Source organism: Columba livia, chromosome 19, assembly GCF_036013475.1.
Source record: "Columba livia isolate bColLiv1 breed racing homer chromosome 19, bColLiv1.pat.W.v2, whole genome shotgun sequence".
Taxonomy (NCBI): Eukaryota; Metazoa; Chordata; class Aves; order Columbiformes; family Columbidae; genus Columba; species Columba livia.
This window is the reverse complement of record NC_088620.1, coordinates 2034334-2050876: the sequence shown is the minus strand read 5'-3', so window position 1 is coordinate 2050876 and position 16543 is coordinate 2034334. Positions and strand designations below refer to the sequence as shown.

The 16543-nt window shown below is 47.6% G+C and overlaps 1 protein-coding gene across 9 annotated transcripts in view; it reads left to right on the top strand.

The window, feature by feature from the left end:
• DAB2IP (DAB2 interacting protein) overlaps positions 1-16543 on the top strand; it is a 146314-nt gene that overhangs the window by 16371 nt on the left and 113400 nt on the right. For 2 of the 9 annotated variants that reach the window (XM_065035511.1, XM_065035512.1), the window contains exon 1: positions 4398-4804. The exons of 2 other annotated variants lie outside the window; for them this stretch is intronic. In XM_065035511.1, the coding sequence (XP_064891583.1) occupies positions 4663-4804 (142 nt within the window). In that variant the 5' untranslated portion in view covers positions 4398-4662. Of the gene's footprint in view, positions 1-4377; positions 4805-15442; positions 15744-16543 lie in introns of those variants that run through there. 5 more of the 9 variants (XM_065035518.1, XM_065035515.1, XM_065035514.1 and 2 more) reach the window with 4 other exon arrangements.

Below are 16543 nucleotides of genomic sequence, written 5' to 3'. Positions count from 1 at the left end.
CTTTCATTTCCTTCCTCCGAGAAGGAAATGGGAGATCCTTGGAGACCCAGCGCTGAAGCTACCCCGTTCATCACTCCGTGGATCATCGTTAGCGTTTTATTTTAGTAATAAGGTTTTTCCTAAAGAATAGTCAGGCTTAAACAAATGTTTCCTCCCAGTGGCTGCTCACATGTGGTGCTGGGAAGCGCTGTGCAGGTCCCGTGTGTGGATGAGGAGCTTTGTTTGGCGTGGGGGTTTGTATGAGACTTTTCTTCATGGGAATTTCTGCTGTGCAATGGGATTTTGAACCCGTGGTTTTCTCTTCCCCGGGGCTGTTGGGAGCAGCACGCTGTTCTGAGACACGGGACGTTTGATTCCGCTAAAAGTTTCCTTTTCAATGTTTTTAGTTACTTCCGTGGGTCAATGGAAATCGTAGCACAAATCTTAAGATAGATTTTGCCTTTCTGGATTTCTTAAGCATCATTACCACTCAGGTTATAAACCAAGTTACCTGAGCAGGGTATTCTCCGTTGTTAGGAATACATGCTGATAAATGTAGAGCAAGTTAGCTGACTTGCTTTGAGCTGCAGCTGCTGAAAGGTGACGTGGAGAGCTGGTGTTGCTGAGCTCCATTGTTCCCTGGAGCCGCCAGGAAGCGCGTGGGGCTCTGGGGTCGCTGCGAGTGTTTCTGCGCGATCTCCCGGCGCGGGGTTCACTGGGGACGCAGGAAGCGGCTCCTCGGGCTCTCAGACCCGCCGGGACCAGGTGGCCCCTCCTCATTAACCGCTTTGGGGGTTTCACAACGCGCGAACAACGCGTTTGTCGACCTGTTCGCCTGTTCCGTGCTGGTTTGCAGCCGGTGTATCATAGTGAACTCCCTCTGCCAAGGAGCTGCTCGCTCTATGCTGAAATCAAGTGTGGTCCAAAACTCAGCCTGTTGACGGACTCGTTGGGAACGAGAGGTGGAATTCCTAGGCCCTGCTTTTATTTCTCTTGCTTTCTTTTTTGCGTGTGATATTTGTCAAACTCTTTGTTCACACTTCTAGAATACATTCTTAAAATGAGGACATTACTTATCAGAAGCCAAATAACTGACTTTCCTGCTTAACACTGGGCACTTGCCTTTGATTTTTTTTTTAAGCTGAGTAAAAAAGAGGAAGTTTGAATGTTTTAAGCACATTAAAAAGCTGAACAAGTATCTGTAAAAGCATCTGTGCTCCGTTGGATTAAAGACACTGTAGTATAAAAGATATTGTTATGCTTAATACTTATTCATCATGAGGGGATTATCTTGAGGTGGGGGGGCTCCTTTAGTTCTTTGAGCAAAGACTAAGGGATGGGGACATACACCGTTTTCTGTCCCAACCTTCACACGTGACCTTGTGTAAATCACTTGGGGCTTCGCTTCTCCATTGATGAAACAGGCCTGGTAGTTATTGCACTGCAGTGGGCACATCAGTGTGTGTATTTAATTATATCACGTGTACTGCGGGCGAGGAATCATCTCAGTGCTGTACGCACATCTCAGAACAACGTGACATTGGCCCAGCTTCGCCGTAGTAAATACACAATGAACATCATGACATAAACAACGGTAATAGTCTGTAGGTAGGGAACACTAATGCTAAAGAATTTATGTCCGGCTTTAACTTCTATAACATCTCCTGAACGCATGTTTAATATTAAATTATTCAGATGCGTATTCCCTCTTGCCTTTTTTACACGGCGCTGCTTTTTCTACTCATTAATATCATTAAATATCTATATTATGTATAATGCCTACTTTCCGTTTACACTTGGATTTCATCACCATACAGACAGCAGAAGTATTCCATGGTGTCTTGGTAGCCGTGACACTCTTCAATAAATGGAGAGCAATGAGTTCTATGCTTAAATTGAATGTCGATGCTTCTTTCTTACTTTAATCCCAAGGTTATCAGAAAGGTGTTGGGGAGGAGGAGTTAACACCCCCAAATTTCTGCTATATCGGGCTCCGTTTGCTGCTGTCTGGAGAGGTTCAGCAGAGCCTGATCCCAACTCATCCCGCTGCTCTGGAGGGAACAGCCCCACTGTGACGTGTTATTGTAGAGACTTTAACGTTGTCAGCTTTCCTCCAAAGCAGTTCGTACATCTCATGTTTGCAAGGGGTAGACTTTGCTGTACACAAAAGAGCGTTTGTGTCGGGATGTGGCTTTCAAAAAGGAAAAAAAAAAAAGAGCGGTCCTGGATTAATTTAAAAAGCCCAGAGCAGTCATGTTCCCGCCCAGATGGGTCACTCGTTTTGTTGCCTGCTGCTCTGTAGCATCTGAGCTTAGAGTCTTCAAAAATGTGGTTGAAGTGAGAGGGACAGAGGCAAGCCGGCCAAACTCGATCACAACTCCTGGCTGCTTATGCCTTTAGAGCACGGCTGCTCTCTCTTGTGATGCTTTATAGTCCCTCGTTAACCCCTCCTGTTTCATGATCGCTTAGATGACTGTTTCTGAAGGTACTATGCTGATTAAAAATACAGATCCCTAAAGGTGGAGCAGATGCGCACGGACACGCGTCCCCACCGACCCCACCTGCTCCGGGGGCTCCGAGATCGGCGGCCGCCCCGTCCCGCGGGGTTTGAGGATCGGTCACCTGGCTCCAATTAAGCAAAACCAACAGCCGTGAACCTTCCCCTTTTAGATTGTCTGGAGTTTTGGTGAGCTTTGTAGATGGGTTTGTTTGAACTTTGCTTTCCATCAGTGCCTGGTTTTGCTGTTGGGGTAGACAAAAGAAAGTAAATTGGATAGGCTGTTTCATTGACATTTCTAGCGAGAAAAGCATAAATGTACAAGATTTTTTAAGAACTACAAGCTCAGTTATTAAGACACAAAAATGCAGAGACCTGAATATTTGGCTTCTTGTCTATAGCACATCTTTAACTGAACCTCAGTATTTTCCAGTTTTCCCATCAGTCTCCTAGACGTTCTCAGCTCTGTGAACTGAACCAGCGGCACAGGCTGCTTCCCCGCTCATCCGCACAATGGTTGGAGTTGTTCCTGTAGTTCTTTTTTTTAATCTATCCAAATATGGAATTAAAAAGCTGTATAACAAGAAGGCGGCAGATGTGCAGTAAGTGAGGCTTTTCCTTGTGCCGGGATCTCTGTGGAGGTGGGTGAGGAATGTCCCTGCGCACCCCCTCCCCAGAGCCTCCTGTCCAGCTGGGATCTGCCTCCTTGACCTGAACTTGTCATTGGCCTCTTGACGGGCTCATTCCTGCAAATTCCTCCCGTCCGGCCTCAAAACCAGGCATGGACTCGCCGCACAGCCCCTGCTGCTTTCCCCCTGGAAGGGCCTTTCTCAGCTGAGAAACATCATGGGTTCACCGCTCATGGAAATAAGAACATACAGATTTTGTAGAATTCTGATGTTTTTCACAACTGCACAAGTTTATGAAATGTTAAAATTACGTCGGATGGGTGGTGGTTGGGAAGGGGCCCCAGCGTCCTCCCCGCAACAGGAGCGTGAGAGTTTCTGCCTCTTGTTATTGAAGGTACAACGCTGCAATCCGGGGACGCTTTCCAGCTTCTGAAGCTCCCGCTAAACTGGGAAACATCCTCAGCGAGCCTGTCCAGTCCTGCGGCTTCGCAGGGCACCGCAAACCTACATCTGCACGTACGTCTTGGAAAAATGACAAAACCAGGACGCAAGACAGAGAGGAATCGTGCAAACGGCGTTTTGCAGCTCATCCCGCTCTGATGAGGTTTTCCAGTTATCCGCCAGCTGGTAAAAGAGGCAACACGTTAAGGTCTTGGTTTTCCGAAACGTTGCCTATCGCTCTTCTCATAGAGTGTGTTTTATGCTGGCAATAATTTTCATCTGTTTTTCTCCATGGCTTAAAGTGTTAATTTTGCCCATTGAAAAATGCAATTTTATTGAGCAATATGAGCCGGGGGCGGAATCTTCACTGCCATCAGAACCCAAATGGTAAATAGGCTCTTTCTCTAATTTGTGGGATGTGCTGTAACTCAGTTTGAATGTTGAAAGGAAACGGGCCTCCAGGGGAGTCTGGAGCTCTGTTCATTCAACTTCTAATTAAAGTTTTCCCCTCTCAAGTTTCACTTTATTTTCCGGGGCTTTTGCTCCGTGATGATTATTAACATGTGTGCCACAGCCAGGAAATCATTAGCCCCTTCCCCAGCCCGTTTGTGGAGGTGCCTCCCGCCGGCAGCCGCACCTCGCGATGCTCGAGCCCGGGTACCAGCGCGGCCCCCGGGCTCCCCCGCCGGCTCCACGCACAGCCGCTTGGTTTTTTCCGGCACGGTTTGATCAGATGCTGCTGTGCGGCCGAGAGGATCCAGTCCAGGATTTCTTCCAGCCTATTCTTCACGTTTCAAGAGCCCAGGCCAACTCCGGCTTCCTATTCCGACTCCAGCAGGCTTATCTTTTTTGGGGCAGGAATTGTTAGTACAGTTTATCTCGCTTGCTCCAGTCCTCCCTCAGCTGGGACATGTACTCTGCTGCCGCGCTCTTTTTTTTTCCCTCTCTCTCCTTTTATGTTTTCTTCTTGTTGTTTTTCTTTTTAAATGTGTAAAGTGAAGAGTTCCTCTTCGCCCCCTCCCTTTCCTCTCCAAAGAACCAACCTCCAGTGAATGAAACGCTGGAGCTGGTGCTGCTTTGCCAGAGGGGAGAGTGAACCTGTGCCTGCATGTGTGCATGTGTAAAATAGATACCAAAATGTCAGTGAACAGCAGGAAAAGTTCCGGGAGACCGTCTTACTACTATCGACTGCTCCGGAGGTCACGACTTCAGAGACAGCGAAGCAGATCCCGGAGCCGGAACAGGCCGCTTAGTAGGGGTAATTGCAACAACCCTTCTCTTTAATTGACAGTGCAAACACTGTTGCTTACAGGTGGCTTCCTTACTGGAGATGAGAATGACCAGTGCGGCTGTCTGTAAGTGTCCCCGTGCCGCGTGTCGAGCTGTGCGGAAGGTCAGTGCTTGTGTGGGGAGGGAGACCAGGCTCGGGGGCTGCTCCTGCAGTGGCTTCAGCACCTTGTGGAACTGCAGCCCACGCTTTTCCCTTATCCACGGTTCAGTTGTTTCACTTTGTATAATTAAGGTAACTGGGGTTTTTTTTCTAACTAACTGAGGTGTTTAGACACCTAATTGATGATTATAGAGATATGAAAATCCTTGGCTAAGAGATGACATCTATATGCAAAGATGTGTCGCTAGAACATCTTGTTCTTCATGAGCTGAGTGTCACCAGGGGTTTCAAAATGACAAAGCTGAGTGTGGTTTAAGGGCAGCATTTTCGAAAGAGCCTAAAGATTGTGCTCCCGAGGCACTGCAGAACCTGTGGGACTTGTATTCCCCAATCACTTTGTGCTTTTAAAAATCCTGCTCTAAAAGGGCCTGTTTGTCCTCAGCAGCAGGGGCCGGGGCCGCAGAGCAGCGTTTCTCAGGGCACCCTTGCTCACGCAGCCCGTGTGTTCTACTGGAGGCGGCTACTGACCCAGTTGCATTTTTAAAATCAGCTGTTCTGCCTTTCTCTTCTAGTGTGAAATACGTGTGTATTGATGCTTAGGCCTGTCATTAAAGCGGTCAAAGAAGCGGGAGACTTGGAGTCCTTTTCCCGTTGAACTGTTTTTCAGAAGGGAAGGGAGAAGGTCGTGTTTGGCCTCCAGAGTGACAATCCAGTCATCTTTATCATGTCTTGAGCTAATCAAAGCCATTAGTTGAAAATATATATATTTTTGGTTATAGTTTGGATAAAAAGCCATAATAAAAAGCACAACTGCAACACTGCATCAGGTGTTTGTGCTTGTACTTGTCTCACTGGAGTTAATTCTGATTGATGAAGCAGATTGTGAAGCAGACTCCAGCACTAGGAGATGTAGCTTAGTGCAATGTCCTCTTCCTCCTTTTCCTGGCATACAGGACTTTTTTCAGGATTTTGAATCATCACTGAGAAAACAATAGGAAGCTAAATCAGTGCCTGAGCTTTTCCCTTCAGCAAACTGTTTTTCTTCCCATGATTTTTTGTTGTTTTGTCTGTCAGGAAACCCTGTGTGTAAACGCACAAGCATGTAGCAGTTCCCTTTCCCCCTTTATTTGTATGCTGCTCAAAACCAAAATATTTTCCTGTCATTTCAGTTACTGTGGCAAACAAAATGTGTTGGTTTCCTTTAGGTAACCCAGTATGAACTTCATGGTGTGATTTGTCATAAACACTAGGAATATGCAGGCAGATTTGATGGAAATGGAAATCAGCCCTAATGTTTGTAAGAAATTGGATTTGAACCAACAGAAATCTTCTTGCTGTTGATCTCTCCCTGAGCGTTTTGTGGCTGTCACACTCTGGGCGGATCAGAATACCCGGCACTAGCTGAGCTCCTCTTATCTGTACATCTGAAGGGGATTTGCACCACTGGATAAGAGTTTTCTGTTCATTTTCCACGTGTTTTTGCAGCCAGCAGGTTGTGCAGAGCGGTGTCGCCCAGCAGGGTCACGGGTTGGTAGCAGAATTCAGTCCCCAGCAAAACAAACCTGTTCCTTGGCACTTTGGATCCCACCCGAAGGTTGATGAACAGCAGTGTGGGAGTTACGGCGAATGCAGAAAGCAGAATGAGGTTCTAGATCTGTTTGGGTTTGATGTGATGTTGATTCCCAAACCCTTCAGTTCTGGACAAAGGGCAGCGCTCAGGGTCCCCTTCTCAAATGTGACCTGTGATGTAATTTGCTATCTCTAGCTGGGATACTCAAAGATCGGATATCCTTAGTGGGAGGTTGCCATAAATTCATGAGTATTGGAGTTATTTCACAGGAACTGGCAGTGGTCTGGTTTGCCGTGTGTATTTCCTGTACACCTTCTTGGCAACGTTTTGCCCTCTACAGTCTCTGGCCCCTTTGCCGAGATCCCGCAGAGCCCGAGTGAGCCCGCGGCCCTCGCTGGCGGAGCAGTGAGCGATACCTGGAAGCCGGGCTGTGTCACCTCGGCAGATTGTCAGCGTGCTTTTGGACAGGGAACCTGCTGAGGATGAGGCAGTTGTTAGACGTTCAGCAGGCCGGAGGAGAGCTGTGCTGGCACAGAACCCCCTCTGCCCATCTGGAACCGTTCACTGTTTGTTCTGCATCAATCCGGGATGATAAATCCGGGATGATAAATCCCGGATGCCAGAGCTGCCACTGGAGCATCCCTGGGCCGATGTGCTGCCATCTGCTGCCAGCACAGCTCCTCTTCCCAAACCTGCAGCACGGTGAGTCAGGGGCCTCTTTCAGCCCCCTCCAGTTTATATCGGTCTCTTTGAATAAAGAAGAGGTTGCGTTGGAAAGCAGATATTTGTGTTCTGCCGGTTCCCAGCGTCACCGCGCTGCGGGGGCAGTGCCGCCTCTGCCGCGCGTCCTGGTGAGCGCGGCTGTGAGCTGTGCGCGGTGACAAGCCGGGCCGGGGTCACAGGCGCTGGCTGTTACAGCTCAGACCTTTGGGAAATGGGTCTGGCTTCCTGAGGTCCGGAGGGAACCGCTCCCTCAGGAAACTGCTGGAGCTCTTTTCTCACAGGCAAAGTGAACACAATTTGTATTTTCTGTGCAAGTATCTACGGGAAGTAGAGGATTGCTGTCGGTTTGGACTCCAGATGGAGACAATCTGATGTAGCGCGCAGAAAAACGTGCGGGGCTTTCAGCTGTTGGCAATGGCAGCCAGCTCGGTCAATGGTTCCTGCGGTGGTGTCCTCCGCTCTAGAGTTCTCGGGTTAGCCCTGGTCCTTTTAGCACATCCATCATGTTTCAGTGTGTTTGCCAGTCTGTCCCCTTGAAAGGTCCAGGGCTGGAATAGTTGAAGAACACTAAAACTGATGGGGAGGGCAAATGGGACCAGACCGGGAACGCTCCTGTGATGATGCCTCCGGTGTGCTTCAATTATTGCTCTTTGAAGGTTTCATCCCACTGTTAATCTTCATTAGAATGATGATAATGTCAGAAATCTCCGGAGATTCGGGACCCGCTGCAGGTATACATTAGTTAGTTAAAAAAACCCAACTGCAGCAACCCCATCTCTTCCTCGGACCATCTGTTCAGCTCAGAGATGTGTGTAACTGTATGAGGAATCATGACAGTAATTATGATTACCACCAGGTGATCCATTAATGGAGTAGCAGGTACTTGGGAGACAGAGGGAGCAGAAGGAAAATGATCAGTAAAAGCAACACCTGCTTCTGCATGCAGTACTGTGGTCGGTGGCTTTCTTTGGGCTGTCTTGGCTTTTACTTAATTATGGATATAATGAAGGAACTGGGGTCAGTGTTCTGAAATCTCCATTTGCTGCTAGAAACAGCTGGTGGCTGCACCATTCCCAGTTCTGTATCGGAGACAAACGCAGCTCTGGCTTCAGGTCTTTCTTCTGTAAAACTCTCTGGGCCGTCACTCGGCATCAAAGCGCAAAGAATCTCAGAACATTTTGAGCTCCTGATCTTGAAGGTTTAGTGCTCCTGATACTTCTGCCTCTGTCAGCTCCTTAGACAGAAATGTCTTGCTCTAAGTCCTGTTTATCACAGATGCTTTTTAAGGTGTTCTATAAAAAGGGTTTTTATTAAACAGGCTTTCTTCTTCTTTTCCTTTGATGGCTGCTGTGAAGAGGAAACTGACTGATCTTCAGCAGAGCCCCGTATTTTAGCACAGCAAACACTGCGAGCTTGGGGGCCGAGGTCACGCTGCTGTTTTCTCAGCGCAGGATATTCAGATACACACCTCTCGAAAACGGACCGAATTTAGTCTCTTTCTCTCTGATGTAATCAGAACATTTCACTTGATAAATGAGAGATCGATTTATACCCAAATAGCAAGCAGAAATCTGAGTGAAATGTTCCAGTTTTACTGTTGTCCTCTGACTCACATCCTGCAAGATTTGACGAGATGAGTGGTTTTGCCTTTTCAGCACATCTTTCTGTACCCGTGGTGGATAACGAGGCGCGGTCAGTAGGAACTCAGGTCTGGAAAGAAAGATGAGTATAATACCGTGTTACTGGTCAAGCTGGTCTCTGGGGAGAAACCAAATCCCTGTACCTAGAGTTCTTCTAAAAAATATTGCAGAAACTGTTTTTTGCCTGTAAGGGCTGGAGCAGGCGCGTGAACAGTCCAGAAACATGAGCGATAAGGGTGTTTTTCCAAGGGTGGTGTCTCTGAAATGTCAGGAAAAGGAGACCTTCCTGCTCCACAGTGTTTAATGACCATCGCTTTGTTTTTCAAGTCTCCTTTGTGGCGTTTTCCATTTCACCGCAGAAGTCTTAGAGTTTTCCGTTGGAATTGTCGTGGTGTGGCTGACAGATGCTCAGAGAAGGGATATGCAAAGTTTCGAAGCTGTGCTTCTGTAAGAAATCCTCGCTGGCAGCCGGGCTGGTTTTAGTGCGAGTGCTCCAGCTGGGACCGCGCTGGTTTTGTTCAGTGCTTAATTGTCTAATAAAAATCTATGCTAAATTTACCAACTAGGGAAGTAGTGCGGGATGGAGGAATTCTTGACTTGTTTGGGTACGAAAACAATGGATCTAGAATTTTACGGATACATTTGATAAACATTTAGAGTGAGTTTATTGTCTCTGGAGGCAAAGGTTCGGCAGACCCTTGGGCAGGAGGTCGGTGGTGACACCTGGAGCTCCTTTTGCCCTTATGGCTCAGGTGATGCCACCCTGAGCTCCACCAGCTCCATCAGGAGACGTCACAGCTGCAGAAACATCACAGCGTAGGGGGTATTTTTTGTGACAAATGTGCCAATTCCTACTAGATTAAAAATGCACCAAGTTTTAAAACCTCCCAGGAGGAGCCATGGGAAGCAGCAGTGAATCTCCGAGGCCCTGCTGGTGTTTCGAGCTGGGAACCCACATGTAAGCAAGATTTACAAATAGCCCATCGCCTCTTGCTGTCATCGGAAGCAGAAGGAGCAGCCTCTGTTTCCAAAAACATAGAGTTCTCATCAACCTTTAATGTGTTTCTAAGAACTGAAGTAGTTCATGGACTTCCAAGAAGCCTAGGTAGATGCATTCTCATTATCCGGTGAGGTGTCCAGGGATAACGTGCAGGAAATCCCATGGATGGTCAATTATCGAGCAGTGGCACAAACCCCAGAGCTCGGAGTTGTTTGGAGACTTTCCTTTTGCCCCAAGGTAAGAAGAGAACTCAGGAGTTTTGACTCCCATGTTCTTTCTCTAAAATCGTGGCCATAGTCCCATGCCCGAATGTCCTGTGGTCCCAGAAGCTGCGTCTTCAAGAGGTGAATAAATACGACAACAGTCTTGATAAAATTGTGACATTGTCAATACTGCTTAAGAGTAACTTTTTGCTATTGAAGGAACAGCTCATTTAATGCTGTGACAGAAATCTGGGAATGGTACCAGCAGCTCTGAGGCAATTCCAAGATTGACTGGTGTCTCTTTTTGCTCAGAGAATCATTTCAGTTGGAAGAGACCCTCAGGATCACCGAGTCCAACCGACTCATCTTTTGCTTTATCTCTATTTTAAGTCCTTTCCTTCTGGTAATATCCTCACTTTCCCCTGCCGGCGTTGCTAAGAGAGGCTGATTACTCTGGAAGGAAAGCAGTAGCAGAGTCGCTCCCAAGTAATGCAGAGCGAGGTTTTATCTAAAAGCCACAGGTAATAAATGAGAAAGAGGTTAAAAACCCTGGGCTGAGGCCCAAAAAGAATTGCTTCCAAAAGCGTGCTTAGAGGGGTTTCAGCAGACTTCTCATGATCTCTTATGTATTAGAGTCAGTTTGTCTCCTTACAGCTGTGGCAGTCCAAACAATTTAGACACAGAGCTGCCTTTTAAAGCTTTTAAACCTGTATTTCCCTTAAAGGTCTTCTAGTGTGCCACTAATCCCTTAAGTTATTGCACTGAAGGCACTCTATAATCCTTTAATTTACTCCGCTCTCAATAGAGATGGGAACGAGCTGGGTCACTTTCCATATTTGGCCGTTATCAGTTTTGCTTTTTCAGCTCATGCACTAGGTAAAGGTGTTTTGCTTCCCTTCTAAACACTGGAGATGGTGTTTTAAATGTAGATATTAATTGCTTGCGTGTTTGTATGTATGTATATTTATAAAGGTACACAAACCCCAGAACTTCCTTACTCGTTTCCCTGACTTATACAGCCGGAGGGGCAGGATTTTAATGTAAGTTCCCTCAGGCCCCTTTGGAAATCAGCTAATGTGAAAATGGATGGACTTTTGAAAGCTGTGCTTTCATAAGCAATATAGAACTGGTGAGGGTCAAAATACGGCGTCAAGCACGGGTCATTTCTGGAAGCCCCATGTCCCCAGGCCTGGAGCAGCCAAAGCTGCTGAAGGCAAAGCCTTACGGTGACGGGTGACGCTGGGCGAGTGGCGCGGGTGTTGTTAACAAGCAGAAACACTGTACAAGGCTGTCTAGAGCAGCACATTTGATGTCTGAACGTGGAAGGTTTGTCCTGCCCGTTGCTTTTTGCTTGCGTGAGGGACACATTTCTCCTGTAGGTCGGTAGGCTGGGCGTCCTGGTCCGCGCCTGCAGTTTGTGTGGGTCCCGGCCACGCTGCAGCGCTTCAGTTCATCTGAAATCGAGCGCTGAAGCGTTCACTTTGGGGAAAAACACGCCCTGCAATTGTATAGACTTTGAGAAACGTCGCCGAGAATAAAGACGGTCAAAGTTTTGCTTCATTAACATTTACACTGAAAGAGGCATCCTCAGATGCCGAGCACTTAATGCTTCTTTTTGAAGAAACCAATTTATTTGAAGTGCAAGCCTCCTTTGTACATTATGTGCTTGCATTTTTGATTTCTCACAGCACTTCTGCATCAGCGCGTTTCTTGTAGAGCTGGAAATCAAGCCTGGGCTTGTTCTGAAGTATCCAAATGTGGTAATAGGTGGACTGGTGTAAAATTTGGCATCTGGAGTTAAATTACAGGATGCTTCTTAAGCTTCTTGGTTACTATGGTAACAAGTAATAGTCATCCTTCATGATTAAGCAGTGTCCATGGTAACCAAACGAGCAAGTTTTAAATGAAAGATATTTTCCTTTTACATTTTTAGCACTCAAAGGTCAACAGTTATTACCTTTATACCTTTAGATGGGAACAGGTTTTCATCTGGCTGCCTGTTTGAAGTGAGAACATTTGGTGTGCACGTACATAACTTTACTTGTAGGACCAGCTGAATTTTGGGTGACTACCAAGATGGAATTGGTGAGAGCGCAGGAGTCTCCCCAGGGGGGGCGAACGTTGTTCACAACATGTGAACAGTGTTTTCAGGCTTTCCTGTTGCTGCTGCTTTTTAGCTTTGTCTTGGAGTTGCTTCATCAGGATGGATACAATATTTTGCGCAGTAACTACCAAAAATTATTGCTCTGTGGTTGGTTAAAACCTGTTGTTCTTCTCTAAGCGTTTCCCAAGAAGCTGTGTTCTAAACAGCCAGGCTTCAATCCCAACCTTCTGCTGTCTTGAACAATATTAAAGTTCCTTCAGTGTTCAGGCAATCTAGCTTGGATTAATTGGCTCTGAGCATTAAGGCTCTTTCAGGCTGATGTAAGAGCTGCATGTACTGCGTGAATTCCAAATCTTAATGTTTGGTCTATTATGCAGATGGATGTGAACAGAGATATGTATGTGACCCCATTTATCTCTCTAATGAAGTGCCATCAATAGAACATCTGTTTCTTCGCTGCAGAAGATGAAATCTCCGATGAATCATGCTTATAAATTAAGTATTTATTTATTTCATTCGCGTTTTGCCAGTACAGACCTGTCAGAGCAGCCACCACGCACGACAGGAAACATGGCCAAGAATTAAACCGCTCCGAGTTTTCATCTATACTGCTACTCCACGTACAAAGGAAACTGTTCTGAACTGGTTTGGATGCGCCTGCCCAGGTCAGCAGTTCAGAAAACCCCAACGCGAATGTCAGGACAGTTGGCCAACAGAATGAACCTCATTGACAGGAGAGAAACCCATCCGGATGGCAGCCAGGGCTATGTCGGGTCGCACTGGGGTTGTCCCTGGGGCTCTGTGGGGCTCTGCGCTTCTACTTCTCCAAGGGTGTCTGTAGGTGACGGTTTCGGTTGGCGGTGACAGTGACATGTTGGGGTTTCTCCGCGAGCAGCAGCCGTGCTGATGAAGAGCTGCAGGAGAGCAGCGCGGGAACGGGGGCGAATCCTTCCAGAAATGTTAAGCATGATGGATGAACCTCATTTAAATCTCCCCAGAGCTGACTTCTTGTTCTCCAGACTCCGCGGTGCTTGTCTTTATCATTGCATAGGAGGGAGCTGATGTTCCACTCCACTTTGTCATGCTTTCCAGTTTAACTGGGGTATCAGCAGTTTCTACGATCTGATTCCCAGCCAGGCTAGAATTTCATCTTTTCCTGATGTATTTTTTAAGCCTGTGCTTGCTTTCCGCTTCACCCTGGAGAACCGGCTCCTAATGAGGTGCCATTAGCAAAGGACAAATTTGTTCTCTAGACATCATACCGAAGAAAGACAAATATCATACATGTTTTATTTTGGGGACTGATAAAGAATAAAAATACCAAATATATATAAATATACACATATCTAATTAAAAAAATGGCAGACAGTAGAATGCAGCTCGTAATAAAGGCTGCTCAATCGGCGTCATTTGCTGTTTGTTTTTAGAAAGGGGCTTAATTTTCTGGATGTCCCTGTCCCCACCCTGTCCCCAGGTCTGGGAGCTGCCGCTCTGTCTTTCTCTTGGATGCAGATCTATTTCTTCAGGTTTGTAGTACAGAGAATTTAGCGTGTGTATTTTCGGACTCCTCATATTGAGAATTATCTAAGCTTTCCTTTCCCATTTGTGCTATTTTCTTCTTGCCTTTTTGCCCTCTGGGAGTATTTTCTTCTTGACAAACGCGTCTCATCGGTGTCCTGAGGTGAAGAGCCCGTTCCCCGTCCGTCTCCAGCGGGGCAGGTTTGCCGCGGGTGCCTGTCCCTGAGCTCCAACCCGCAGCAGGAGCTCGGCCAGCCCGAGGCGTTTGCCGACCGGTGGTGCTGGGTCTTCTCTCTGCAGCCGTGGAAGGTACAGAGGAGCACGCAGAACACAGAGAGTCCTGCAAATCACCGGTGATACTGAACATCAGCCAAACAGGCAGATAAACAACGGCAGGGACAGATCCTGCGCCCTGTGTCTGTGTCACAAGCGGCTTTCTCCGGGCAGCGCGGATCTCGGTCCTCTCGCCCGGTCAGCGCTGGGGGTTCCTGGGCCAGCCAAGGGGCTTCAGCTCCCTCTAGTGAGGAGCTGGGTTTGTGGATCAGAGTGTCGCTGCCTGGACCCGCTGCTGGGGATGGTGGAGCCCATTCACACGGCTGCAAGGCCAAACGGAGATTTCCAGGAGGGGAGAGGCTGCTGAACTGCCAGCCAAACCCCCCAGGAAAAACGGCAGCAAGTCCCGTTTCTGCTTGTGTGCGTCAAAAAGCACCTCAGCATGCTGCTGGGGAAAGAGTTACTGCGTAATATTAGAGAAAATAGAGAAATTGATACATATCAAGTACACCGAGAAATAGCACAGCTTTCCTTTCAGTACTGGATTCGAGAGCCATTAATAGCACTTGCTCAGGAGCAGTGTGAGGAATATTAAATCCTACACAGTACACGATATCCGGGAACCTGACACACAGATGAAATGAGATCCATTAAAGTGCACAGCGCGCTATGGCAAAGGTCAATGTCACTTCAAATCATTATTTAACAAAGAAAAAGCTTTTCCTCCAGAAGGTCTTAGTCCAACTTTGCGAGGAGACAGTCGTCGTTTGTAGCTGTCGGGAAGCAGCGCGGGCTGATGTTTTCTGCCAGTTGTTTTCTGTTTTGCAGGCAGTTCTCATAAGGCTCTTTGGTTCACGCAATGTCTCGATGTCCAGTGTTCCTGGAGCTGCAGAGGTTTGTGGTTTCAACAGGTGCTTCAGCTGTAACTTGGCTTTGGCTCTTAACTCACCTTTTCCCCTGGAATTCAGACATTTCTGCACCTCTGCTTCCCATTCAGATTTATTCCTGACTTGTGAAGGGGCAAGTTGACTCAACCCAGTATTTATTATTTGCTGTCTTTGTTTATTCCCAGGGTAATATTCCACTTCTTAAAAGTGCCGCTATTCTAATAGCAGCTCCTAAATACCCCTTTAGATTCGGATTAAAGATCCGTCGTTCCTCCTGGACTCATGTGGCCACCTGGAGCTGTCTGAAATGCAGATTCTTCTGCAGCCTCTCTTGAGTATTTGGAATCACACAGACACTACAAATATCTAATCTCCAGGGATTGTTTTTAATTCATAAATGCTACTGTGTGCCATGCTAAATAAATCACTTCTGTCACCGTGCGCCTCCTCCTCCCCTCCGCCGGGTTTGCAGGCAGGAGTTATTAGATAATGCCGAAATTAGAGGAATAGCACCTAAATTCATTAAGCAATAAATTTAATTCACGGAGTGTAATTGCTCGCTCAGGAGACCGGTAATTCCTGTTCCCTCTGGTTTCGCAGAAACTCCACCCCGGGGAGATGGGGCGCCCAGGCGAGCAGCACCCGGGCTGCGCGGGGCCGTCCCACCAGCTTTGGGTTCCGATGCGCTCTTAGTTGTCTGTTCCAGGCGGAGGGTCTGGTGCACTCTGGTTGTCCCGGGACTCTCCTCTCCCTCGGCGCTGCCCTGGCGTTCCGGCCGTTCCCCTCTCGCTCGCTGCCGCTGATGAAGCCGCCAGCTCCGCTGCTCTCCCTCCCGCCTTGCTCGCGCTGCCATGGCGTGTGTGTCGCTGACGGGCGCGGCGTCTTTTTGGTGAGTCGAGGGAGATGTTTTCTCATTGCTGACTTCTCTGACGCTCACTCCGCTCTGTACCTCCCTGTCTTGTTTGAAGTTGGAACAGTTTAATCTCAGATCGACTTGCTTGGTCGTGATCCCTTCCAGCTGGTGCTCTGCTTGTGTTCGTACTGTCTCTTCCACGGGCTGATCCCGGAGCCGCGTGTGAGAGGAGATCAGGAGAGGGGGAAGAGCGTGAACAAACAGGAGTTAATGTATTTCGTCCCCACTAATGAGAGCGTAATCCCGATGATCTCTTTGCTAGCTGTGATTCACAAGAGCAGGTGATGCAAATGCAAAAACATCGCACTTGCTAAGTGAAAAGTAAACAGTATTAATATTTGTTCGTGTGTTTGTGACACATCACGACCTGCTCCGTAGCAGCGTCTGCGGAGTCGCAGCCAAGGCGGCGATGCCGAGTGGGTTAAACAGGAGCGCTCGCAGCCCTGGGGGGTTGCTGCCCTGCTTAGTAACTGTTCTGCAGCATGGACAACAGACGTGGAAGAGCGTGCTGGGGACTGATTATTCTGTCAGTTCAAATGCCTTGAATTAGTTAACAAAACAAACGTGTTTATTGCTGTACAAGAATAGTTTCAGAAATGCTCATAAGCCCTGGGTCCTAAATGAACGTGCAGGGTTTGCAGTGGTGTCCTGTTGGCAGTGATTTCAGTGGGACACTCTCGACCCTGACAGCTTAAAACAAAAAATCCTGGTGCAGCCCACAGCAAGCAGCATTTTGGACGCAGCCACGTGTGATAATGTGGAGGAGCTTTCAGAGG